The sequence below is a fragment of the Poecilia mexicana genome, unplaced genomic scaffold (assembly GCF_051168715.1).
Source record: "Poecilia mexicana isolate PSO_F unplaced genomic scaffold, ASM5116871v1 scaffold_7, whole genome shotgun sequence".
In the NCBI taxonomy this organism is placed as follows: domain Eukaryota; kingdom Metazoa; phylum Chordata; class Actinopteri; order Cyprinodontiformes; family Poeciliidae; genus Poecilia; species Poecilia mexicana.
Genome location: NW_028263376.1, coordinates 6,983,476 through 7,011,314, shown reverse-complemented (window position 1 = coordinate 7,011,314; position 27,839 = coordinate 6,983,476). Strand labels below are relative to the sequence as shown.

Sequence of the window (27,839 nt, the reverse complement as noted above, 5' to 3'; positions counted from 1 at the left end):
AACACAACACACACACACACACACATAAATATCTAAGGGCCATTGCAGTTCAATTCAATTCAAAAATACCTCATTGATTCCAAAGGGAAACTAAATGTTGTTGCAGCTCATATCAATCTAATGTTTTTCGAAGAGCTGTTTGATGGTGATGGCTGTGGGCTGGATGGATCTCCTGTAACAGTTTGTTTACAGAAAATTTGAAGAAGCCTCCGACTGAAGACAATGTTTTTGTTTTTTATATAAAGAGGATGTTCCGGGTTGTCCGTAGTTTTCTTGATTTTATATGAATATATTGAATAAAAGGGTCCAGATGACCGAACCTACAACAGTCTTCCTCTCTCGGGCGCTTACTGTAGCTCATGTGGAGATGTTTGTGGAACTGAGTGACCAAAAGCAGCTTGCATTTCGCTTTATTATCAGTTTTGCATCAGACAAAATTCTGCAATATGTCAACTCATACACATCAAAAAAGTCAGTTGTTAGATGAAATTCGAGACTCTGCTCAGCGAGGCAGAAAACATGAGCTGCTTTCTTAAACTGTACTCCTCAAGCCTTAAAATCACAGCAGGAAGATCCATGGACTTAAACTAATCTTTACTGGAAATGATTTTCCTGTTCATCAGCAACGCCATGGAGGCCACAGGCTGAGTACACCTCTCCCATACACCAGTGTTTGACACTGTGAGTAGCAGCAACACAGTCATACAGTAATTCACACTTTGGAACATAATTATTTAAAAGCAAACTTAAAAATAATTACAAAAAAACAAAGTGCAATATTCACATCTTTTCCTATGAAGATCTTGAAATATTTATATATCTATACATATTTATATCCACACCCAGAGTCCCAAAGTGTCAGCTAGTGTTTCTTCGTTTTCTCGTTTTTCTTCTTCTGATATTCAGTGATCTTTCTGTGGAATATACCTGCAAGAGCAAATGACAAAGTTTCAGTTAAGCGAAACAGAAATATAATCATTAAAATGTATGATATTTAAAGCAAGCCACTGTGTTTCTGAAGTAAAAGATCTCCCTTTCCTGTTAGCTCTGTCTGACAGCAATTCACTAGAACTCCACCGAAATGCGATACAAGCTGAATTATCAGCGACTCACAACGTACTAAACCAGCTAATCTCAGCCAAACACTTAGATTGACAAGTTCACCAAAATATGAGTTTATTAAAACTAGATCCTCAGCTTCATGACTTATGCAGATATATCCTTCAATTTAGTCATCAATAACTTGAAGCAGCTATATCCTTAGAAATAACTGATAAAGTGTGCAGGTTAAGGTGCAAGATACTGATAGTGGTGCAGAAAACAGTGCTGGTTCAAGAGATGAACCCTTTTTTTTTACAAATTCCTCCTTTGTTTTGCTCATTCAAAGTGAGGAGAAGGAGGCAGGCGAAGAGAAAGGGTTAGAGAGCTTAATGTGTGGCTGTCGTCCTTTAAGATGGACCTGTGATGAAGTAAGGCGGCCCGGATGCTCCGGTCTCACCTTGCTGCTGTCCTGACGGCTGCTGCTGCTCCAGCTCCTGAACGAACAGGTCAAACATCTGCGTCTGGATGAACTTCTTGACAAAGTGTCGAGTCGTCTTGGACTCGATGGCCTTGTAGAAGCGTCTTTTCTCAAACACGCCAGGACCTTCTTTTGAGTACTTGACGTAGGAGCTGTAATGGCCGACTGTTCTGACAAAGAAATGGAGGAAGGCTTCAGAGACCACCCGGTTCACCTCCTCCACCTTCTTCGCCTCCTCTACATCTGAAAGACAAGAAGAGAAAAGGGATGTAGGGATCTTCCACGCTGACGCTCCTGTTTGACTTGAGTCCACTCACCTGAAACCTTTCTCCTCTGACTCAAAGCGTCCAGTATTTCTGCCTGGAGCTTCGGGGGAAGGATCGAATCCTCATCACCAATCTGCACAGGAAGATTTCGCTAAATGCAGGAACTTAACAGCTTCCATAAATTACAAATTAAGTTAAAGCAAAAAATGCTGCAGTTACTGTAGCACTTACAGTCACCAGAAAAGTCTTCTCCTTATTCTTCGACAGGTCAACCAGCAGTAGCTGTCACAACACGAAAGTTAAAGCTTTGAGTAACTTAGATTGAGGAATCTGGATGATATCATCACATACATATATACATATATCAGTCTCTGTCATCTACTCACATCATTTTTTCAAATCTGTTTCCTGCCGTTCTTTTGTGATTTTTATAAGATTTTTGTTCTTTAATTTTTTTCATTAAATATTCAATATAACTCAACGTTTAAAGCTTGCTGCGATTTGGGTCCATCTACAAACTCACATCATGATAATCAATCCTGAACGTTTTCCTTCATCTACTGGAGTCAATTAACTAACCCTTAGCAAGGCAATAATATTGTTATCAAACAATAAATGAGACTGAAAATATTTTGGCTATTGTTTCCTTATTAACTAGATGGCGGCCTGACTTGGTCATTTTGATCTAATTAATTATAAACATAATTCATAATTCTGCAGTTGTTCATAGCCAAACCAAACCGCGAGTTTGCACAACACTTTGTTCAGTGAGCTACAAAAACACATTAATGTTGGAAGATGTGATAAACAAACCGGACTCACATCACTCTGGTCGGTGACCTGGTCCAGCAGGCGCTTCTGAACCCCCAGCAGGTAGGGGGTGGGCGCCATCACCACGTCGATCAGGATTTCTGGAACGATGGAGATGAAGGTGTGCTGCCAGGTGAAAGGATAAAGGAGGGCTGCTACTGCATGAAGGACCTGAGATAATGTGCTGCAGACAGACAGACAGAAATCTTCATCAACAAATCTGATGGCACATCATATTGCATTAATGTATGCATCTACAGAAGAAGAGTCAAAATGAAACACACACAGATGAAGCAGAGCTAGATTTTCTAGTTTGCCATGATTGTTTTCACACACATTTAATGGGGCAGTGTTATGTATTTTCCTGCCACATAGACTCCTTTTTTAGCACAGTCAAGTAACTATGTTACCGTCAGTTATGAAATTCAAACGTGACTCAAAAGAAATTTGACTTTGTAATTTAGCGCCTTGAAATTGGTGTCTCATTAAAAATGTTGGCTCTTTCTCAAACTCCACCCACAGGAAGTCAGCGGTCCTCGCACAACATGGCTCCTCTAACAACGTTTTCACCAGCGTGAAGTAGCTCCTATAATGAGCTCAGAAGTTCCAGTTGCTAATTGCTGCTGGCTAGTCTGAAGGAGCTGAGAGTGAGGAGGACTGCTCTGTCAGAAACTTGTAAACTGCAGGAGATGCGTCTCGAAGGAGGTGCTTGGTCCACCCAGGCTATTTCACAGCTGAATGGTTGTCATGGAAATTAAGGGATTTTTTTTCAAACATGCACAAAATAATAAAAGACAACACTCCAGGTATGTTTTCCATGAGGGACTAATACTATAACATGATGTAAAGCTTTCAAAAAAAAGTCAATTTCACATTATAACGATTCTTTAATATTTTTATTAAAAAAATTTCATGACCTCAAGAAGTTTTATGCTTGAAAAAGTTTTGTCTGAATATGTTAAAATTGCTCCAATTCAATGTCATGAGGAATTATTTTATTTCCAATGATAATTATGAACATGTTTTGTTTGTCACGAGTCGAAACAATCTTTTTTCTAAAGACAAAAAAAACAACAAACTCCTCTGATTGGTTCACCTCGTGACACATGACAACTGCTCTCCCATAATAAGAGCACAATGATGAGATCTAAGCTGCGTCTAATTCTGTATCATATTTGTAATATTGATGTTTTGTTTATACACCCTATAATTTAGTGCGGCATATCATTGCTACAATTCCTTCCAGAGAGTTCACCTCTCAGTGAGATGAGCCCAGAAAAACTCCAAAGGGAGAAAAGGAGGAGACATCCTGGTTGGGGTCCATCTGTCCTCATAAATACCAAACCCTGAAATAGTTTACTGTGTGAGTTCATTTACCCGAGTTCTTCTGCAATGAAAATGATCCGTCTCTCGAGAACGGCAGCAGCAAACACCTGCAGCACCTCCTCGTTTGTCAGGCAGTCAAACAGAGTGCAGAAGTTGACGTGTTCCAGCCAAGAATCCAACGGTCGGGTCAAGTGTATGATCTGTGGGAGACAACGCTGCAGTCATTATGTAACTCACCACAGGTCAGACTCAATATGTCTGGATGAAATCATCACATTTGGACAGTATTACATCCAGGTGGTCACACACTCCAAATGATTTATTAATATTTTTGTATTTATGATTTATTACCTATCTCTGGTATTCAATCAGGAACTGTTGCTGGATAAGTTAGACGACTTAATGAAAACTAGGGGTGTTCCTACAACCTTCTCAGTTCCAACTGGGTTATGGACACTGGCCAAACATTGTACTCCATATAAAACTCACTGGCCCATTTCAGGTGTGGTCTTTTTAAATTGAAGAATCTTTATTATTATTTTTGAACATTTTGAAATGGTAATAATGAAACGTTTGAAATATGACACAACACAACAGGAAGTTATGCTAAAACCTTTTGTTTTTGCATTTTGTTGACCCTTCTGGGCCACTGTATGAACCAACTAACCATCAATTTGTATCAGCTGATGTGGAAACCTACCTATAAATAAGCTGTAATTTTCAAAAGTAACATTTTTTTGGGGGGGGGGGGATAGATAGGGGGGAGATAGAGCAACAAAACCAGCCCCAGGAGCCCCTATTCTTCTAAATTTGGTCTTGAGTCTTGTCTTTTCCTGCTGTTGTTTAGTTAGGAGACAATGGTAACAATAAAAGTCTAATGCAATATTCATTTAACCCTCCAATATTAGCGTGGCAAACGTCCCAGTCGGACAGCAGGGAAGTGGACAGGTTATCTAGTCAGTCTGTCAGTTTTCCAAAACCACACAAGAAAAAAAAACAAAAACATAACGCTCACACACCTGCCAGACCGAGTAAAAAACTGGTGGCGTCCAAATGACTATATCTCTTAAGACCACAGGATGGTTGAAATGTTAGAAAGTTTTGAATTTCAGCTAGAGATAGCAAAAATATACCCTTAAGATGTTTCTGCTTTGTGTAGCTGTTTGGCTCTCAAATAGATTTTTTTTCTGATACTTCCTTAAATGCTGTTTTCCACATGTAAGATAATGATTCCTGATAACTCCTTCACATAACCATCACAAAGACGACACAATGTCTCTCATCTCTTCATTCCAATATATATTATATTGACTCTTTTATAATTGTATGCTTTGTTATATTTTTTGGGGGGAGGGTTAGTAGATACTTGGACCTCAGAATTCAACAACATATTAGCAGCACAATAGAAGCAAGTCAGGGAAGCATATGTGTGTGTGTGTATGTGTGCGTGTGTGTGTGTCCTCCTTTCGCTGTGGGGGTTGGTCACAGAAAGGAACACAATCAATGGCCAGCATCAGTAAATACTTGAAATGGCTGTGAGCTGTTGAAACATGGTATATGACCTGATGCAGACAAGGGTTAAGCTTTTGATCAGGAGCTTCTTGGGTAACTCAGGACAGGTTCAGACAGATCTCCATGTGGACCCACCTGCCTGGAAGATCTTATATCCAAGTCGCAGTCTTATCAGGCTTGAAATGAAAATTGTTCTGCAGAATTTTAACATAAAAACAATCTGCTTTTTTAATCTCTATCTGTTTTGCTCCATGTTTTCCATGTTTGGAACTAAATCTGCTTCCTTCAAGATGTCTGGACTGGTTAAACATAAATGTTACAGAAGGAGTTCCTGCATACACTAAATATTTTAGGTATGTTGATTTCCATGACATTCCGGCTGTATTGACATACCAGAATTACAACCAAGGTTCTGTTGTTGTGGATTTTTTTCAACACTTAAGTTTAAACATTTTAAAAGGCTTTAAACCTACTGAGCTTAGAGCACAACGCTGACATTATTTACTGTAGGAATCGGGATTTGATATCAGCAAATATTTAAAGATCAGGTCAGGGCGGTGACGATCCTAACTTTCAGTTTCTCTTCCAGTTTGACTTGGTTTCCAAGATGCCTGATCATGTGGCAGTTCAGCCTCATCTGACACGTGGATGTTGTTTCCGGATCTCGGCCATAACTTTGACAGAACAATGTTATCGCAAGCTGATAACAGCAGAGCCTGCTGTTTGGAATTCTCCTTGTAAAACAGATAGTTTTCCCTTAAAACGACTGAGGACATCCTTTTCTGGCTGAGTAAGCAAGACGGAAGTGTCAACACATGAGCTACTGGTTTTATGTTGAAAACTTCAACTCCATGTGAGCTGTTCTGATTCAGCCACCGTCCTGCAGAGTCGTGACGGGAGTACAAGAAGAGAAACAGATCTTAGACATTTTCACCAGGAGAGGTGAAGTGCTGAGTTCACAGAGGGTGGGGGAAGGGGTGTTTTTTTTTCTTTTTTCTTTTTTTCTGACCTCGGTGCCCGACTCAGGAATGAAGCTCTTAATCTCCACTGTTTGTCCTGGAGCCGGGAATGAAGCCTCTCTCAGCTTCTGCATGAATGGGTAGATCAAGGCCATGGAGATCTGCCGCCGCTTCTCCACTTCATCGAATATCTGCGCACGAGATGTTGTCACATGCCACGGTTACATACTTTATGTACTGTTGCTAGGATCCTGTTTGTGTTTGTTACTCCCACACAAGTTGCCAGGATCCGATACAATAAGACTCCAGCTATGAAGGCTCTTCCTTCCGCGGCGTGTTGCACCGTACCTTGGAGAAGAGGCCGAAGCAGGCCAGCGAACTGATGATGCAGAAAGCCTCTGGAGGTCGAGCTCCTCTTCCTCCTGGCTGAAAATCGGAAAAAAATTAAAGCGTAAACGTTTTGAACTGGCATTGGAAGTATTTTCAAAGAGTCTGAAGAGTTTAATCCTCAAACTCACCAGTAATCTTCTGCAGTATCCGTTTCGTCTACTGCCATCGATCTCAGTCAGAACAAAGGAGAAGGTCTCACTGCATGTTAACAAAACGAAAAGCAAAAAAAAAACTGTAGTTGATGTAAACAGCAAAAAACTTAAATAGAGAAAGCCAGATGAGTTGTACTCACCTGTGGTACTCTGTCAAAGGAGCCCAGCTGATGCCCTCTGGGAAACAAAATAGTGTGATTGCCTTTAGGGTCTTCTCTTCTTCCTCCTTCTGATATTTTGCCATGACGTCTCTCTGACAAGAAACCCACATGGTGTGATAAACATGTCCTATCAGATGTGCTGCACTCACTAGAAATTCTTACATGCTTTCTTCAGGTTAGCAATCTAGATCTTAATCATTTGAATGTAACATCTCAAAAAAAAAAAAGTTTGTTTTTTTTCATTCAGGCAGGTTTTTGGTTTGAATCACCACCTATCTTATGTTTCGTAAATGAATACTCTGTCACTGGGGTGTCTTAGCACAGATGTTTAGACAGAAGAGGAGTGTTCGGGGTTCAGATCTCTGTCTGTTTTGTTTCTTTTAAACAAAGAAACATGAAATAAATAAGATTCCAACATTTGGGTTAGGATCACTTCATGCTTTGTTGACTGGTAGACAAACTGCTAGTTACTGTTAAAAACAGATGAAAAACTTGCAATGATCAAAACAAGACGTAATGAAGGCATTGACCGCCACATCAAAGTCATTAAACTGCGTAGCTTTTTTTTTTTTTTTGCTTTTATCGTAAATAAACAAGATTATTTTATATATACACTGAATTAACTAGCTAGGAGGTTGGATTCTCAAACAAATCTTAGGTTTTGTTTTCATTTACAATGTGGCATTAAATAAAACATGATAGCTATCAGTTAATCAGAAGGTTATCATGCAGGTGGTAATAACTTATTTAAATAAATACTAATGTCAAGTATCTACACTGTTACTTGAGATGAGATGAGAAAATCCGGAAAACAAAACAAAAATGAATTTCTGTTACAATAGACAGTTGGTGTTGCAATGTTTATTCATAAAGTTATCAATTTAAAGCTTGAACAACTTTTACTGCAAACCCTGTTCAAATCAGACTAACACCAATTCAACACTCTGACGCACATTATTTAAAACAAGAGTGTGTCAAACCTGTGTAAACTTGGATTTCACCATGTGACTGACCTTAGGAAACTGGTAGGTGATTTGAGGCTCATAGTTGCTGCCATCTTTGTTCTTCTTCAGGCTGACCACCACTAGATACTCAAAGAAGTACTGGCCGCTGACACGGCGGGGCTGAATGGGCACGTTGTCCATGACTGGCAGGTTCTCCCTCGTCTCCGCAAGATCAGGCTCTTTGATTTCTACACAGAAACACACAAATATAAACTGAGTTACAGAGCAGATAGGGAGGTACGCCGAACTAATGATGGCTAGAATCACAACAGCTCCATTCTCTGCTTATAGGTGGAGGAAGATGCATGATGGGGGTGGATAAAAAGACCATGGGGAGATAAAGTTGAAGGGAAGAGATAAAGGATATATTACACATTAGAACATGCTTTTCATCCACTTGGACGATGAAGGACATAGCCGTATTAGAACCCCCATTTAGGGCCTTCAAGTCAGTATTGACTAAAGCAGTTCTTATGACAACAGGGCGTAAAATAGGGTTTCACTTGTCGATGGATGGATGACCAGAGGAAGGGTTGGAGCTGTGTTTAAGGAGAAGTTTAAATCTGAATTGCACTTTGAGCTTATTCACTATAAATGATCAATCAATAGATATACACTTGATAAGGTATTGTGATTGGCAAGAACATCACCACTGGGTTTCTTTGCAATGTATTTTGTGTCAGACTTTGTATTTTGTCATTTGTATTTTAAACGACACATGGTCACTCCACCCAGAGTTTGTTAGCCCACTAGTGAACATGGGTGCTGAGCATTGGCCAAAATGTAGAGCAGCTTCAGATCCAGATTTAATCAAAACCAAAGTCATGTTTCAGGGTCTCGACAGAGCTCCGCATTTCTCAGTGGATCAGTATTTAAGCAAAGTAATTCTTGTCTCAAGGATAGAACCTCACTGACTGGTTTCAGTCAGTTGACTCATGAGTAAAGGCTCTTCATCTTCCACAGAAAAACACAGCGTGACGTTGTCCTTTTTGGATCTGATCTTATTGATCCCTGCTGCTTAGCACTTTATCGATTAGTAAGTTCCAACATGCCAAAGGGTGAGGATGGCGTTCCTGAGCTGAAAGCTTTCAGGTGGATGCTGTGGTGGAACAGAACCAGAACCAGCAGCAGCAGCAGCAGAGTGAAGCAGGAGGTCTTAAATAGAGCGCCCTAATTGGTAAGGTATGTTCATATGTGAAGCAGTCAGAACTCTCAGCTTTGAGCCGAGTGCCTGAACAGGAACACACTGTTAGTTTATGTGTTCTCCCTGAGTGCCATCTTCACCTGCAGGTAAAGATCTGGGCCAGGATGAGATCAGTGAAGCCTCAAATAAAAGTTACTGGCCTTGCAAAGAGCAAACTTCAATAATCCATCTTTATAGACTGTTTAAGATCCGTTCCTAGCATTTGACTCAAAAAAACAAACAAAACAGTAGTAGTCTGAGTAAAAATAAGCCTTGTCTGTATTGTAGAGCAGGCTGCAAAGCAACTAGTGGAGATAAAATGTCGGCATTCACGGTTAAAAATAGGGAGTCCAAGGAACAGCTGCTGTTTACAGTAAATGCTACCAGTGCCACCTCATTAGGTCAAAACAGGAGCACACCTATTATAGACGGTGAGTCAGAAGGCGTGTGGACACCATCAAGCAGAGTCTCAGAAAAAAAAAACAAGGTGCACTGCATTTTTACAGGATGTCATCTCCAGGTCCGTTCCCAATCCCCACTCACTGTTCACATGTCCTGCGTGTTGTTTATCTACAGTTCAGTGGGTTTTCACAGTGTTGCTGGAGGCGCTTGGTTCAACAACCCCTGAAACAACATCAACTATGCTAATGTGCAGTTTGGTTCAAAATAAAAGCAGTCCTATATCACGTAACATACCAGATCAGTCACTGTTTGTGTAGGGATTAGATTTGTGCATTGCAAATAAAATAACAGAAAACCAACAGACCTAACAATCCTGACAGGCATGCTGCCGATGTGCTGTAACTAAATAATAAATTGAAAATAATAGCTGTTTGGCATTCAGTCATGCTGTGGAAAAACAAGAAACAAACCTTTATTTAAGGGTGAACGAAACAAATATTTTACATGGTGGAGATTTACTGTCTGATTATCATTATGAGTACTCAACAACTCTGAAATGGGTGTTTAAAACAGACAGTTATGAAGTAGCCAATTTGCCCTGGACCTTAAATCCAACAGGAAACTCAGGGACTGACATCAAGCACGCTGTCACTGAGGTACAACCAATAAATACAGAAGAGCTGTGGAATGGACTCCAGCCATTCAAGGCCGGAAAACATGAACAAAATGAAATCTTTAGTTCAGTGACTGACAAGAAAGCTAGCTGCTACTGATTTTACTATCCTCACTTTGTGCAGAACCCAGCTAACCCAGTTATAAAGATGTACTTCATGGTTTGTTTCAGAACGGACTGTGCAATGCTCCCAAAGCATTTTCATTTACAGTGATAAAAATATTGTAGGGATTTTGATCTTTACTCACTTTTTTTTTAAATACATCACTACTATTTTAAAAACTCTAACTCTTGACATTAGAGCTGCATAATATTAGAAGATCTTGCAATGGCAATGATATTGGTAAATATTACAATATTACAATAATATCAGATGTGTTATATGCCTATTATATGCTTCCATCACTCTGTAACCTTTAACCTTTTCTGTATTATCATTAGTGTCTGACGGGGAACTCTGGCCAAATGGCTAAATATTCCATTAACAGATAAAAGAGTGAACGCTTATGAGCCAAGAATTATCAGACTCCAAACCTTTGTCATATAAATACTGATATCTGAGTGTAAGGCACGACACTCTGCAGGAGTTCAGGAGAAGAATACGATTACATTGAGCTGCATTCTGCTCAGCACTCACAGTAAGAGATGATTTAACCACCAACGACCACAACAGGAAGATGATGTACATTTTGACATGTTTCTGATTCCAGGCAGAAACATCTTGTTACACCACTTTCACAGCATGAACTGATTCCTACTCATATACTGATTATTTCCTCGTGTAACTTCAACAAAGATGTGGATATTTTTTTTTTTTGTAAAAAAGTATGGGAAATACATATTTCTTTGAAATTGAGTTGCTGAAGCTCTACTTCATGCAGAGATGACCTCTCCCTCAACTTTCCAGTTTCTGTGTGAGCGCACACCCTAGCACTCTCCTACCTTTTAAGGGGTTTGGCAAAGAATTCATCTGTGCTTTAAAAGCTACAGCTAATATTTTCCAAGTTTACAAATCCAGCCGTAAAAAGAAAACAGGTGTAAAATCTGTAAAGGGCTTAAAGATGTTATAAAGCTGTCAGTCTTTTTGTTACTTTTTCTTTTATAGATGCAAAGCATTGGAACAGGGTTGAAATGTGGCCGATCAGTTCCAAGTTACAACCTCTGACATCTAATAGGATGCATCCTGACATGCATTGCAAATGATCTGCATTCTGTAGAATATGGTCCTTTGGTTGATGAACACTTTTCCATTTAAAAGGAATTGCTTCTTTGTTTGAAGTGCATTTTAAGGAATTTTCAGGAAACTCAGTAACTAATAGTCCTACTCCAATAAAAACCTGTACAGCCTCCAATGCTTTTCCATCACCACTGAGTAACAGGTATGGTGGGTGGGGTCGTCATATAGAGGTTGGGGAGGTCAAGAGTCCAAAAAGTAGCGCAATGTACTCTGTATGCAACACAAACACAGAAGCTGTGCTGAGCATTCAACTCAGTCTGCAGCTTTTTGTCAGACTCAAAAACTAAGTCAGAAAAGGGCTGTGGGTGGTGAGACATAACACTGCAGACGTACGGGAGACTCTAAGACACAACACTCTGCAGAATTGTACGGAAGAGTGTGAGACGTAAACGGTGACTTCACCATGAGCCAGGGAGTGATCCACTGTCTTCCTGAAACCCCCGTTTCTTACTTACATTCACATTTTCATTGTGAATGTAAGTAACCTGGTGGTCATGTAACACAGATTTTTATGTTTATGCATATACAACAATGTCATGAATCCACAGTACTCAAAGTTATCATATGACTAACGCTTTCACTGAATGAAATAAAATCAAATAAAATACGTTATATTTTCAATTGAAAGTTCCTAACAAATTACTTTGGTACTTATGCATCAATTTGTAAAATATCGGTGACTGCTGCTGTTCGTACTTCTGGCTGTTCATACATGGAGCTTGTCTTTGCAGACTGGCATGGAGGTGCACCTTTCACCCACTCCATGCACTTTAGACTCACTGAGCCCATCCAGCCGTTGCTTTACGAAACACTCTGCTCCATACTCAGAGAGCAGGCTAATTCTGACTTCCTGCACTATGGCATCAAAGCAAGGAAATACAAAAGAAAACTACCTTTAGCAACATCAACACAACCAGACAAACATCCACTTGACACGATACTCACTGTCCTTTCTGGCTTTACGGAACGAGGGCCACATAGCACTGAACCTCTTGAGGGCCCCTTGTCGTCCATCGTCGTCCCCTGGTGGTGTTGCACCTACGAGGAAAAAAAACAAAACAAACAACGCAGCTCAAAAACACCGAAACCACACATCAGCTTCACCACGCTTCCTGTGCGGCTTTCAGCACTCAGACTGTTTGCAGGTATAGTGCACCTGAACGCGCTGCACTGCCTTCTGCACCAACAACAACACGGGCAACGTTAAACGTTTGTTGGTTCATGAAGGATTCCCGGAAGATGGAGTCACAGCAAAAAGAAAGCACACTCCATCTGAAAAGTTTATCAACCCAAGCTTCTGGGGTTTGTAACTTTCACATCTAAACAACTATGGTTTTGTAAGATTGGATTTAAATAATTGAATAATCTTAAATAAAAACAGCTCACATACATATACATACTGGATTTTTTATTTTTTTTACCATGAAAACACCAGAAACTCACAGCGTTTTCCAGGCACATCAGCGGTGGCGAGGTTCTCTTTGGGCTGCTCACCTGCACCGGACAAACAGTCTGCAGTTAGTTAGGGTCCACATTTAACACACCAATCCTCTCACATCCCAGGTTCATATGAAATTAACTGAAATGGTCACCATGAGGCTAAAGCCAGGCTGCAGATGGTTGGGTTTTCACTGTGGACACCACCTGGCCTGAGGCAATTCGTTATGTTGCATTGTGCAAAAATGCAACATAATGATTGCGGCTCAGCGTATCTGTGTAATAACTGATAAGTCGTACAGTCTGTCCTCCCTTTGTCCAAGACACTGATTGGTCGCTTGTCCAGCGTGTCTCTGTGTTGCCCTGTGATGGATCTGTGGCCTGTCCAGGTGAACATGAAGATACGGCTCAAAATTAACTAGACTAGAACTGAGCTTGTTGGGGGAGGAGGACTTAATCACCATGGTAACCTCTAAAACGAATAATCATAAAGAGGCTCGGTTAATAAAGTTTGGCTCCAGTCAGTAATCCTGTCTCCTGAAGGATCAAACAGCAGACAATCTACACCACGTGTAGATCACTGCGCAGCTGAAAACACTGCTCTGTTAAAAAATGCTTTCAGGTAAGCAGAAATAAAATCACAATTCATACTAGATACGATTTTAATCTTTTTTTTTTTTTTTTTCAGAAAAAGAAATGAAAAATGTTTTCAAAGAGTTACTTTTATTTCAATCATCCCTTCTGTGAGTTGTACGGCAGAGTATTAGGGCTTGGCTATGAGAATTTTTGTTTAATCATGAGGATAAAGTCACTGTACTTGCAGAATAATAAAGACACAATTTTACCCGGAGAATGGCAGGAAAACCACATCCTGAACAAAGAAACCAGGATCTTTCGTCTCTGCTGGGTGTTTCCAGAAGAACTCGGCAGATCCCAGCAAATTTCCCAAAAGATTTGAATTTCCCACGTAGAGAGGAAAAGTAGATAATCATTTAATGAAAGGAAAAATATCTGCATTATTCTTCTGCTGATCGTCTGAAGAATCTTGTTGGAGAATCTCACCTTGTTGGGGCTAATAGTTGATTGTTCTCTAAACTGTTTCAATGTTTGTTTCATAGATTTAACTAAGCGGATGGGAAATAATTGTGTTAACAAAACACTTAAAGACGTATTAACTGTAAGAGAACGTGGAAACACCACTGTCATGGTTTGTTTCTATACCTAAATGATTCTGGGCTGAAAATAGGCCAGATAACAGGTCCAGCTCAACTGCAACAAACCTAAATAAATGAGTGTTCACTCAGGATTGTACACAGCAGAGTGGAGCAGTAAATAACACAAGAACAAGCATCATTACCAGCTCCCTGTTACCCAGCGACAAACCTCTGTCCAAACTGTTTCTTCACCACTCGTCTAGTGAGCATACAGCAGTATTAACAGCCTGCTGAGTCGTCTGTTTACTTCGTCCTCCAGAGAAAGAATGATCATTCTTGTGTTGCTTTCAGGTGATGCAGAAAAAAAAAGCAAAAAAAAAAAAAATTATGTGAAATTGGGTGGGAGTTCATTTCCAACACAGTTTACAGTTTATCAGAACAGGTCTCTGCAGCTTCTCGCAGACGAGAACCGACACGCAAACATGCCTCTCATGCAAAGCTGCCTTCAGGGACCACGGGAAACTACAGCATCTGAGTTTTACTAACAGTGTGAATGCATCAGCACACACACACACACTCTAGATTAGCAGCGTGAGCGACAGAAAAGTGGAGCTGCATTAATTTGACCATGCTGTACTGCTGTAGATGGTGTTAGCAACTCTCTTTATAACCTAAAAGTAGGCTTGTTACTCCATGACTAATTTATTGTTTTAGACATAAAACAATCAGGGAGCAGATGTGACCTTTCTCTACATAGAAAGATCACATCTTTTTTACGAAGAAACATGTTTTTTAAGGGGTGATTAATTCCCCAACTTTAACATCTATCTTCTCCAACATCAGTATTTTGAGGCAGGAAAATACTTAACTCCTTTATAAATGATTTGATTACTTTCAGTATGACATGACTCAAAGACTCTCCCTCGTTGAGCTTTCCAGAGAAAAAGGGGAGCAGAAAGAGAAAGCAGAAGCTGGAAGTCTGCTTTATCCTCCCATTTTGCTCCAAAACCAAAACTAAAAGTTCCAGATTTCCCAGCATGTCGAGGTGCCCTGAGGTTTCACTGAATCTGTCAGGTCTGTTCCATTTCAGTTTTGAGAGGTTTACACAGGTAGTCTTGTAAAAAGCCTTGTTGTAAATCGGTGCTACATAAATAAACTTAAATGCTTTGAATAAAGTCAGGGGTCTTTGCTGGGGCCTGGTTATTTTGTACATTTACAGCCTAATCCTTCTGGACCAGACATTTCTGGGTCCCTCATAGTTAATTTCTATCGACCATGAGTCGGTATTAGCCCCCCAGGTAGACTTTGCAACCAACAATTTGAAATCATTTAGAATAATCCATCTATACTCAGCTCTTATGACTAGTTACAGACTCAGCGGCTTTCTTGATGTATTTAGCAACATTTCAGACAAAAAAAAAAAAATCAGTATTGAAAAAAAAAAAACGAAACAAGCTAGCCCTATCTGCTGAAATATTGTCTTCACAGACACAAACAGCAAACTGACGACGTTTTGTTGTTCTTTAAATAAATGGCCTGTTTGGTGTCCACATAAACTTAGGAAAAATTTTGACATTCTATTATTTTAAAGTATCCTCTCATTGTTCAGCTCACAGAGCACATTCTTTATTTTGAGTTTAATAAAAAACTGGAAGAGGCTGGTATTAAAAGGTCTCCACACCTGGACTACAGCTTTACTACCAAGTAGGTCATTTCACTCCAAAACTTTGTTAGCACAACCTGCAGTTTGAGATGTGCTCAAGCTGCTGATGCAGCATTTGTTTTGACAAATTACTTAGACATTAGACGTTTGGCTGTACACACAAGCAGAAGTGAATGACTTGGAAAAATGTCATCTGGAGCAAGCAGAGTAACAAATCCCACTGGATGGTGTCCAGGCTTCCCCCTAGTTCACCTCCCTGGTTTTTGACGGCTCTCTCTGCTGAGTCTAAAATCCACCATTACTGGCAACAAAAGGTGTTTGCCCTCTGTTGCAACAATGTCAACATCAACAGCAGTGCTGCTGCTGCTGCTGCTGTTGCTTCTCCACCCACCAGTTGCACAACTTTGAATTTCAGCAAACGCAAGGAAAGAGGACAAAACTCAAAAGCAGAGAATGCTCTACTCCCAGGTCTGATTTTGAGTGTAATTCCTCTTTAACAAGCAGGCTGGGATCCTGCTGAGCAGTCATGCTAACCCTGAATTGTGTCGCTCCTCTCAGCTATGAAGCTTGTGGGTGGAAATAATAGTCCTGAGTTAAGAGCTTCAGGCCTGAGGCTCCTAAACAAGTTTCAACTGCTTGTTTCTGTTTGAAAGACTGAACGCAGAGCGTCTCTCCTTCTCAACAAGCTGAAGTCCAGACTTGATTCAAATCTGCTCGTGGATTCTGGGTCACTGGGAAAGTTTGGTTTCATCATCATGTTCTTGTGTCACCAGATCTAATCCAGGGATGGCGTGTTTCTGATCACGCAGGTAGGAAGGAAGGGGTCCAGTCGCTCCTCTAATGTCAAATCGTATTAATAATAATAATGATAATAATCCTACATTTCCACCCAACAGCCAAGAGATGGTGATTGAGTTAGGTCTGTAGACGTTACAGGTGTCAGGTTGAAATGACAGATGTAGAGAAAGCCACCATATCCGTCTGCCCTGGATCTCACTAAACCTCACGGTGCATTTTAAAGCAGCGCAGAAAAAGATAACAGAAAAACAAAGATTTGGGTAACCGTTCAGACAGGTAACAACTAAACACCCTCTACATTTACACACACAGCTATAAGCGCCAATAATCAAAAACAATGTTGAAAATCCGCCCAAGTAACTTTTTTGGGGGAGCTTTTTTTAAAATTATTTCGCGGGATTTCTAACACCCCGACAGTTTCACAGCAGCTTTAAACTCACTCCATCTTTGCTTAAAGTTCTTCAGCCCCACTCCTTTTCTTCTCCGCGTCACAACTTCACTCATTGCTGCTAAGGTCCACCGACACGCCGTTCACCTCTCAGCGGCTTGTCTCTGACGCTCCACAGCGACAAGTCATCGTCTCCATCCCCGCTCAAACCACGCATCCGTCCGGTTTCGCAGTCAGAGCGAGCACCGCACCGAACTGTGGGGAGCACGGCTCCTCTGGTGCGTTCAAAGTCAGGCGGAAAAACGAAAACTCTGCTCTCCAGAGTGTTCTGCAGGGCTGATGTTGTTCACCGATTAAAGTGCAAAGACTCGATTAAGTAGAACAGGGATCTGCAACCTGTATAATGATTATTTGTAATGATTGTACATATTTAGTAATTATATATATATAAACTGTTTTAAACAGTTTTTAAACTGTTTATAAACAGTTTTTAAACTGTTTAAAATAACAGTTTTTAAACAGTTTTTTAAACAGTTTAAAAACTGTTTTAAAAAACTGTTTTCAAACTGTTTTAAAAAAATAGTTTAAAAAAACAAATTTTTATATATTTAAATAAAATAGCACACATATTTTGCATCTGCTATTTATTTTCTTCTCACCAGGTTGGAAAATATGTAATTTTTATTAATTTTTGTTTGCATAATTTCACACAAATATTATTCCAGAATCCATTCACGTATCCTCTTTCAGAAAGTGTCTTATATCTTATATTTCTATGTATTTTTAAAACCTAAACATATATATAAAATGTTTAATATTACAACAAATTTCCTATATTCGATAGTCATCAAAAATCATAAACTAACTGAGAGTAAAAATGACCATCAGTTCAGAGGACTGTTCATGTGCAGTAAACTGTGCACAAGAGGTTTTTTCCCCATCATCTCATCAGATAGTCTTTTTTTAAAGCAGAAATTAACCACGTGGTCCATCACCGTTGTTGGTGGAAGTTGCTTGTGCATCAGATTCTCAGGCATACTAGAAACATGTGATTACAAAGGTTCTGGATGAAACAAAAAATGTAATTAATTGCGTTAAATGTAATTTAGCCAGTTAAAAATGTAACTAATTAATCAAAATGAACGATGGAATTCCATCCTTGTGGTTTGTGTTCTAAACCACAAAAGGCATTCTATGCTGTTTGCACCTTTACTTTCACTACAGTCACTGTGCAGCCCGGTTTGATGTGAACATTGCTACAATTTACTACAATGTTGCTCTGAACTTTTGCCAACTTTCGGTGACGTTTGTTATAATGCAATCTGCAGATCAACCCTTGCGGACGCTGAACTGCCATAGTCATGGATTGCGACATTCAGTCCTGGAAGAGCATGTGGTGACAGTGGAGAGGAAAAACTCCCCCTGAGAGGGAGAACATCCAGTAGAACATGGAACCGTATGTGTTAAAAGGATGGGTCTCAGACCAGGAGTCCAAATCCTTAAAGAACAAGTCTGAAGTCTTTTATTTTTTGTCTGACTCAAGATGGGTGTCAACAGCACATATATTTGCTGTTGACTCAAACTTGAGTCACCATTACAGACATAGCAGCTGGTTTGATTGAGTTTTATTTGTCTCCTATTTTATTTTCCTCAATCAGGAAATCAGGGTCATTTTGTCAGGTTCGTTTCCTGTTTCACCTTCAAAATCCTGCTCATGTGATTTAGGCTTCTGTGCTGCTTCATGTGCTGTTTGTCACGGCTTTTCAAATCTCTCTGCTCTCCTCAGCCTTTACATTGTCTCCATTTAGAAATTGTGCGTGAATATCTCACACACAATTGCATGAGGTACTGAGATATTCGCAATTGTGCAATTCTGTTTCTTTCTGTGTGATTCGTGTAAGAATATGCATCATGCCTCTCGGTTCTGTAATCAGGGTTTCAGAAAACACAATGTCGACAAGATTAAAAAAACAAATACATTTTTTATATAAATGCTGAAATTCTCAACAGGAAGATAAGTAACACTCAACAACAACATGAACACCAGAGAAAAGGCTTCCTCCTGAGAATCTGCTGCAGTAGGAATATTACAATGTACTTGAGGAAGAAAGAAAACTATGGTAACTTTAAAACTAATGATGAGCTATTTTTGCATTTCTGGACATTTCATCTTCATAATAATATAATAAAAATAAAATACCTTTCTAATGTATTGATTTATTTTCATCATATAGACCTTGCTACACTAAAAAAAAAAAGATGAATAACTCAAACGAGTCATGTCCAAAGTTTAATTTTTTTTCCATGAAGCTTATTGCAGTGCTATTCCAGTGCTAAACAACACCACTTATTTCTGTTCCCACCCTGAAAGCACACATTCAAGCATTAGAAACTGGTTTTATTGCGGCTTCAAGCCTTCCCACAGTCACAGGAAGAAACCAGTTTCATCAGGGGGTTTGGAGGCACCTCAGCACGATTAAAACTAAAACGTCAGCTTCTGTTTATCTCAACTCAAAAACCATGAACTCGAAAAGTTTTCTTATCACAACAAGTAACACTTGACCTTTAACACGGCCCACACCCAGTCATTCTTTACAGCTAAATCTCGTGAAGCTGTTTGCAATGCTGTCCGTGAACCATGCTGGGTCTGTTGGGATCATCAGGTTAATTTATCCTTCATTAAACAATGTGTGTGAGCTGCCTGCAGAGCTGTGACCCTCGCTGCTTAGAGTTCTCACAAACACCACCTGTTGTTAAAACAGCATTTATAATGTAGGCTGCTGATATTAATAATATTTATTATAGTGCAACATCTGTTTGCGGGGATACTGCGATAAAAGCGGTTATTTGTGCAGACAAGCTGTCACCCTGAGCTGTGATCCTCTACAGACCACAACAGAGGGATGGTTAAACATTTGCAGGGAGAGACGCTGCCAGTGGCAGGACGATGTGGCTCTGACGTCGCTCTCTGGCCTCGGGGAAACCGAAGCGGTTTTCTGCTGCGTTTTAGAACCCGCTAAGAATCACTTCAGGATCGATTCACTGAAAAATTTAAATGGCAATGTTTATATTTTGGACAGTCGCACACCCGGCCCATGTCAGCTGTAGTTATTTGTGATTTGCATGTAATTATTACTCTCATCATCACGAGTCCTGCTTGAGTTTTCTTACAACATTAGGTTTTAAACTGGATCTTGACACGCTGCCTGGAGAACCCCTCAGTTACAGACGTGTCAGGTAGATGAGAGACATTGTGTTAATTCCTGTTTTTGAATGTGGTGAATCTGTTTGGTCACTAATTATTTTAACTTGATCTCATTTAAATTTTTTGTGACAACTCTCTATTCTTCCAATGTACAAGCACGCTGAAATGCCTGTTCTCTGTTGCTGCACTTTACACTTGGGAAGCTTTTGTGTTACAAATGGCTTTTCTCAGCATGCTCGTCTCTGGCCGAGTCTCCTCCTCCCTCCTTTACTGGAAAATGATACATTTAATAACTTAGTGATTTTGTAGCTTTGATGGTGAGGGTGTGGGGACCCAAGGCATTTTAAAGCCTTTGGTTTAGTTACACCAAGTTTTCTGATTGGGTCAGATAGTCTTTTTCCCATTGTTTATTTAGAGAATTTTTGAAAATCATTTCCTTTAGAAGTAAGGAAATGAAAACATTTCAATATGTTTCTGTAACCTGTGTCTCCAGGGTTTCATCCCACCCCACAGACTGTGAGGGACACACACAGCATCTGATACTCAGACACCTAAGATCAGATATCCATTACCTCTTTCTCAAGTGATAAGGTTCAGTCAATAAAAACAAGAGTTTTATGTCCCTGACGAAGAATAGGCTTAAATTAGCTTCATACGTACCAAATTTTTTCAGCAGCTCTTGAACCCGACTTACTTCTGGAGCACCCGCTTCATCTGCAGCTGAGACAAGGTTTGAAAGTGAGAAAATACGCAGATGTTGGCATTTCTTGTCATGTGCTCTCGTTAAACATTTTAACATCATACAATCATTTTCAATGAATTTTCCAAAGAAGCTCATTTGTCAGATTAAAAGTACCTTTTGAAAATAATCTGGTCTGTTCAACCGGTTGGCTTCTGGTAGGAGATTCCACAGGATCTGCTGTAGGACAGGCAGACTCAGAAATAGTTACGTCCCATCGACCATCAGATCGCTCAGCACCAATAATAACTCCACAAAGACTGTTTGAAAACACTAAATTGTATATATTTATAGGCACGTTTGTGATTTTCCTGTGTTTTTTCTGTGAGCTCTGGTGGTCAAACGACAACATTTTGTTGCCAATTTCATTGTCATGTATTTGTGCTACGATAATGAAATAAGTCTAAGTCTAACCTTTAAGCAGGTATTAAACATACTTTTCATGAAGCCACATTTCTGTATTAGAAATTGATCTGGAAAACCTAATGTAATTCCTAATCTTAAATATTGTGTTTAGCTGTAAGCAGCAAATCATCATAATTAATAGAAATAAAGGTTTGAAAACATCAGCCTGTGAGGAATTAATCTATGATACGTGTTTTATTCAATTAACTGACTGAATACACGCTAATAATATTCTGATTTATTGACTATGACTGAATGAGAAATGAAAAAGTACTGACTGTTTTCTGTACTTGAATCAATCTTCAATCAAGTGAAGATTGAATCAATCAAGCTTGATTCAATCAATCTTGATTGAATCAAAATTGATTCAATCAAGATTGAACCAACCTTCATGAAGTTTAGACTTTGTCAACACCTCTGTCACATTGCTTTGCACGGTTGCCTACAAAGAAGTCAATGGTTTCAATGAACACTGTCCGTCTGTGTCTAATCTCCAATTTGTATCAGGACTTTCCCATATGAAACACATGAATCAGAATTTAACAGAAGTTGTAAATTAAAGCATAGAACAGGAATCTGAATAGTAACTTGCATGTTTTGTTTAAGTCTAACTTTAAAATGCCCCTACAGAAACAAACACATAAACAAAACCCCCACAAATACAGAATATTGCTTACTGATTATTTTACATTTAACAAACTCTCAGTTTGTGTTTGATTGTTGATGTAGTTGTGTATTTCATAATAATTGAATGAGACTCTACATTAATTGAACTACTTCCCTGTTACTCCCTATTTTAAACTTGATTTGACATTTTTTTCACAACGAAGCTTTTGTATTTACCATCAGGCGGTTTGGTCCTCTCCACTTTAAAGAACCAACACATGTCCCCAAGCACATTTTGTCCTTTCACAGTTTGATTTGTTTGCTTTCTTTCACAGACTAAACTCATGAAGGTATTAATGACCTTTCATAATGACCTGATAACGAAGGCTGGTTCAGTACTGGGAACAAATTTCTTGATTCTATGTGAAAGCAAGAAATTCATGGACAACCCTGGACATCCTCTTCATGAGACTGTCATTGAAAAACAGAGTGTCTTTAGTCAAAGGTTTCTTCCAATTTGTTGTAATACAGACCGCTAGGAGAACTTTTTCTGCCTGCAGCCAAAAATATCTATAAACTCCTTCAGTGTGACGTCATGAGCACCAGATCCTGCCCCAACTCCCAGCTGGAGGGCAAAAAGCTGCTCCTGACGATGACTGCTATTCATTTTAGCTCTTATATTGCCAATATAACAAGCAAAATCTTAAATGTAGGCATGATATATAAAAGAAAAGGGACGCAGTGCTTTACTACTAATTGTCAACTCTTCAACAACCAGACAATGTCTGAAGAAAGTGTTATTTAAGAAAAGAAATAGGGAGGGAAGTAGGCCAGTTATTTGACTTTGACCACCAAAAAACACTCAAACATTTCCCACACAAAGAACAGAGCATTCAGTCTGTTACAGTTTTATGTTTCTAGGCTTAGTATTTACAGTATTTTACAATTAAGAAGTATTCTTTGTGGTAGATTAGCTGATCTAACACAGCGGTGGTAGATTAGTTCACAATTTACCTTTTCTGGATGATTCTCGAGCTGATGAAAAAGATCTCAACCCTCTCCTTCGCTCAAATCCGCCCTCATCCACACTGTTGTGCCTTTCTGTAGAAAAAATAAAAAACAGGTTTACAGAACATATGAGTGAAGCTTTTACTGAATAACAGAACAGCAACATGATTGAGCCTCACACTGATACACTGTCTTACTTTTGATACGAAGAGATGAAAAACTGAAGGACCTTCGAGTGTTTGGAGAAATTATTTGTCCACTTTCCTGGAAGGATATGAAAAAGGTGTTAGGAAAAAAAGAATAAAGGAGAACAAAATATCAAAATTAATTTGATGGCAAAAAAACCAAATACATGTGAAATATTTTAGCCCCCCCTGCAGGAGTACATTCATTAAAAATAATCACACACCAAGTAATTAGTGGATGATTGTGAAGTACTTGATAAAATTCTAGATGTTTCTGTCCTGGTGGGGTTTTATTTGTGATGATAGCTAACAGTAACAAAAGAATTGACTGTTTCAGAGCCAAATAAGAAACTTTTTTTTAAATACAATGGTAATAAAAAGTTTTTTTTATCAGACTTTTTTAAGGTTTTTTAATTCAAACTATATGCTTTGTATTCTTAATCTTTCTCCATGTGATTGTTTATAGAAAGTTCTCATCAAGCTGACTAGAAAAAAAGTTTTATTTTTCTTTTGCAAACACATGGTGATCATGGTGATTCATTTTTTCCCCAAAAACTGAAAATAGAATTTTAAATTTCCTTAACTTGTCAAAAAAAAAAAAAAAAAACGAGGGCAAAAACAGTTTCTCATTTTTGTGAACACGTTGCAAATGCTTTTACAACTATTAAGTACAATTCTCAGCTTTTTCCCCACACATCCAATGTCTTATGTTATACTGATCAGAAGCCATTATGTAGGTCTCTGATGAATAGAGATAAATGTGTGAAGGATTAGATCAACCAATGATCAACAAAACTCCTGAAATAGCTCAAAGGTACCATGAACCGTCAACCGCCAACAAATATGTACATAGTGTATAAAGATGGAGCACAACACAATGTTATATTTCTGACAGTGGAAGGACGAGGATCTAGATGGGTCAACAACCAGAAATTGAGTTACAACAACATTTATTTTCCCTTTGGGAACAATAAAGCATTTTTGAATTTGAATTGAATTGAACTGATGGAGTTCCTCTCATCTTGCTCCTCATCCATTTACTCCATTGAGGAACATCTCTCAGTGTGGCGTTGGCATAGATTACAGTAAAAGCATGTGACTCTTGTCTAGACTCTATTTATTTCCCGTAATTACAATTTACATTTGTGGTCACCAAAACTTTGGATTTAGTGTGTGAAAATATCCCTCCAGAGAACACAGTTGCACATGACTAATACATTTGACTGTCTTATCCATAAGAAGAACTGCAATATCACGAGTCCCCAGTAAAATGTACCTAAAAGATATATTTTTTCTGATTTATGTTAGAGTAAATGTTCCACCAAAAGATCACAAGAGTGATATCGAATCAGATCACAATTGTGCTATAAATCAAACACGATGAGGTCATAACATTTTCAGCTTTGTTCAGTTTGATCCAGTCATCTCAGGGTTTATAAGGATTTAGTGACTCGTTCTGACTTTGGAAATCTGCCACTGCCGTAGTTACTCATTTATTCTGGAAAGTCTCCAAAAATAACTGGATAGCCAGCAATGCTTCCGTCTCACAGAGCTTGTAGAGAGCGAGGCTTTCTGTGCTGACCTTTATGACTGTTATAATCGGAGGATTTCACACAAAACTATAAGAAGAGTTCCACGCTGCGTTTCACAGCAGATGCTTCCACTCTGAACTGGATTTCTCAGCCAGATTCTCAGCTGAAGGCTCGAGCTGTTTGCATTGTGAGCGAGCCTCGTCGGTTCTGGATGAGAAGACACTCTCGCTGTTTATAGCACAGAAATGACAGGACGTGTCCCTGTCCTCTGGGAAAACTCCCCGGCGACATAAACCACTACTCTACAAATGGAATGCGTCAAAGATGAAACGAAGAGTTGGTGGAGCTGAGGAGGAAAGCAAAGTGTTTCACTTTCTGCCCGCCTTTATTTCTCATTTTCCCCTCCTAATTTACATTTTTCCAGTTTGCTGTTCAGTGCATCGTTGGCTGTTCTTGGGAAGATTCCTCTTTTTGCAGGAAGTGATGAGTTTTGTGTTTCTTATTTGTTTTGAATGGATTACTGAGCGGAAGGTCTAAGAGAGAGGACCGGACAGTAAATGACAGCCGTTCATTATTTATGCGAGGGGTTGCAGAACAAAGCAGCGCATTAGCAGCTCTAAAAGGCCCCACTGATTCCTCTCAGTCTGTATTTAAATTCCTGTACTTGGTCGGGTCTGCGCCTAGTTTACTGTATTTTTAACCTTGAACATTACAAAAAAAACACACACACGAAAGATTAAAAGATTTATTTAAAGTCACAGTCAGTTAATATTATGCTGTTTCAACTAAGTATATATCAATAAGTAGACAATTATTGACTGAATAAATACAGCAATAATCCAAAATCGCCTCAAACCGAAGGAGAGAGCAAGCATAATGAAAATAAGTGGCTTAACTTGTCAAAGTATAAGCTTCACATTTGGTCAGTTTGTTAAAGGTAGCTGGTGGAGATACACCTGTTTAAAATTAGTTGATGTTAAAAAAAAGATTAAGAAAAAAAAAACATAAAGATGAAAAAAGATTTCATCTCTCCAGGACCTTCCCAAAGCTCATGATCAGTTATAGTCTCTGCCTCAGTTCTTTCTGAACTGATGATCTCAGAATATTTTGAGACTCTGAAATACTTTAATAGTTTTTTTTTTTTTTATAAATCTTGGTCAAAGTCTAAAATTATTCTAATAAATTTGCTCCTTATGGATATACGTAGATTTTGTGTTGAAGAGGCATTCTGTGAGCTCAGTACCAAAGATTTATAAAAATATTTTTGAAATGAAGTTTAGAGTTGTAAGAGTTTCACTTCCAGGACTTGTGGGTAAAGTAGAAACGGCATCACAACAGAACTATAACCGGATGGTGACTGAGGAGAAGGTTTTTTCTGTGTCTTATGAAAACAGCAAAAACATGCAGGAATGAAAACTGTGTACAGCAGCCAATAATCTTCACCTGAAGTTTTTACATCTTCCTGTTTTTCTTGCTGTTCATGCATCACATCATTATTTTGTGAAACGGGGAACATCAGTTGGAGTGTTTATCCAGTGCTGCAAATGCTACCAAATTATTTTTTGTTATTTAAACAGAATACTATCGAAACAGTCGTTAGTGGCAGCAGCTTCAGGGACCTATAATCCATTTTTCACTGATTACTTTACCTGCAGCTTGTTGTGACTTGAAATTGGTGCAAAAAGGGACAAACCTGAGAAAGAACATACTGCGACGATATAAGGAACTGGAATTGAACCTGTGGTTTAAAAATAGATCAAATCCACTAAATCAGTATTTCAGGACAGACTTTAACTGCTTTGATGCAACTTTTGTCATTTTTACTTTGAACCAAAGAGGCCAAGTACTTCAGAGTAGCTCTAGGAAATATTAAAAAGTAACTTTCTGTCATCTTAAAACTCCTTCCTGATTGTCTGCAACAATGATTACTGCTTTATAAAGTCTGCAAAGTAATACTCTTTAAGTTTTTCAGGAACTTATTGTGGTGGTTTTGGATGGCCAAAAGCTTTTCAGAAAACTGCTGATTCTTACACAAGTAATTGTCTGCCTGATGTTTGAACAAGATTAAAAATGGTTAAAAAAAAAAAAAAAAACAGTCCAGTTTCACACTACTACTTCCCTAACACTGTTTCATGCTAGCTGTGTTGTAGTGCTAATGCTAGCTTCTGAATGAACAGAAACATTGATTAATTTTTTTTGTCTGCATCTACAGCTGTTTTTAAATATTTCTGTTGGTTTTTCTGCTTATGAATGCATCTCTTGCTGCCCCTGCACAAAGCGAATGTTAATTTAAACGTCTGTCTTTCAGACACACAAATACAGACCCAATTTCCAACGCCAATGCTTTCAGCAGACTTTATATTAGCGGACCACCTTGCTGACCTTCGCTGTTCTGAACATAGACAGTCCAGTGCATTATGGAGCAGTAGTGTGGTTCAAATGGTTTAAACTAATGTGCACTAGAATTGGTTTACATTTCCACACTGCATTCAAAAAAGTTAGGTTTCACCATAGATTTTATGAAGCCGGTAAAACGTAACGTTCAGTAACCGAGGAAAGCAATAAATCATCCATGAACACCCAGAAGTAGGAGAGCTAAACTCATCTCTCCAATCTCAGCAGCTACAAAGTGTGCTCTCGTAATCGTCACCACAGGAAACAAAAGTTGTCAAGATCAAAGTTCTGTGTTCCTTGTGTCATGTGATACAGGGCAGGAAATGTCAGAAGGTGTCATTGATCATAATTTTAGGTTTCTACAGCGTAGGTCTGTTTTCGCTACGACAGCCGGACTAAGTTTCTAAAGACAGTAAGGCTGCAGATTTACTGGGAAACAAATGAACAACCTTGACCTCTAAACACTGTGACCCTATGAAGGAGAATACTCACCACCTGTGCGTTTCCTGAGGCTTTGTCCATTTGTCCTGTGTGTGCAGAGGAGACAAACGTGTCCACTGAATAAAGAAAAAATGCTACAACCGTGGCATAAGTCTGCTTTTATCTGCTCGGCAAGACACATGTAGAGAAATGCATAGGACGTGCAGATCTGTCTCGAGCGCTAATGAAGACACAAGTGCACACGCATCAGGAAGTGCAGCTGATGAAATGTGCAGTTGGTGGACTTCACT

The 27,839-nt window shown here is 39.1% G+C and overlaps 1 protein-coding gene across 3 annotated transcripts; it reads right to left on the bottom strand.

Annotated features, from left to right (window-relative positions):
- Positions 1 to 394: 394 nt before the first annotated feature.
- On the bottom strand, positions 395 to 27,839 carry LOC106924479 (DENN domain-containing protein 2D). Of its 3 annotated transcripts, none has more exons than XM_088006958.1 (18): positions 27,601 to 27,839; positions 23,195 to 23,261; positions 23,004 to 23,090; positions 21,096 to 21,158; positions 20,900 to 20,953; positions 13,038 to 13,088; positions 12,540 to 12,632; positions 8,109 to 8,287; positions 7,075 to 7,187; positions 6,911 to 6,980; positions 6,741 to 6,818; positions 6,443 to 6,583; positions 3,973 to 4,121; positions 2,608 to 2,779; positions 2,017 to 2,067; positions 1,837 to 1,918; positions 1,499 to 1,762; positions 395 to 927 (listed from the first exon to the last, which is right to left on the bottom strand). In XM_088006958.1, exons 1-18 carry the CDS (start codon positions 27,628 to 27,630, stop codon positions 863 to 865), a joined length of 1,809 nt encoding a protein of 602 aa, XP_087863084.1. In that variant the 5' UTR covers positions 27,631 to 27,839; the 3' UTR covers positions 395 to 862. The 3 variants fall into 3 exon arrangements, with proteins under 3 accessions (XP_087863084.1, XP_014853688.2, XP_014853689.1); XM_014998202.2 differs by having other exon boundaries at positions 20,900 to 20,959; positions 27,601 to 27,838; XM_014998203.2 differs by lacking the exons at positions 20,900 to 20,953; positions 21,096 to 21,158; positions 23,004 to 23,090; positions 23,195 to 23,261; positions 27,601 to 27,839 and adding an exon at positions 17,087 to 17,307.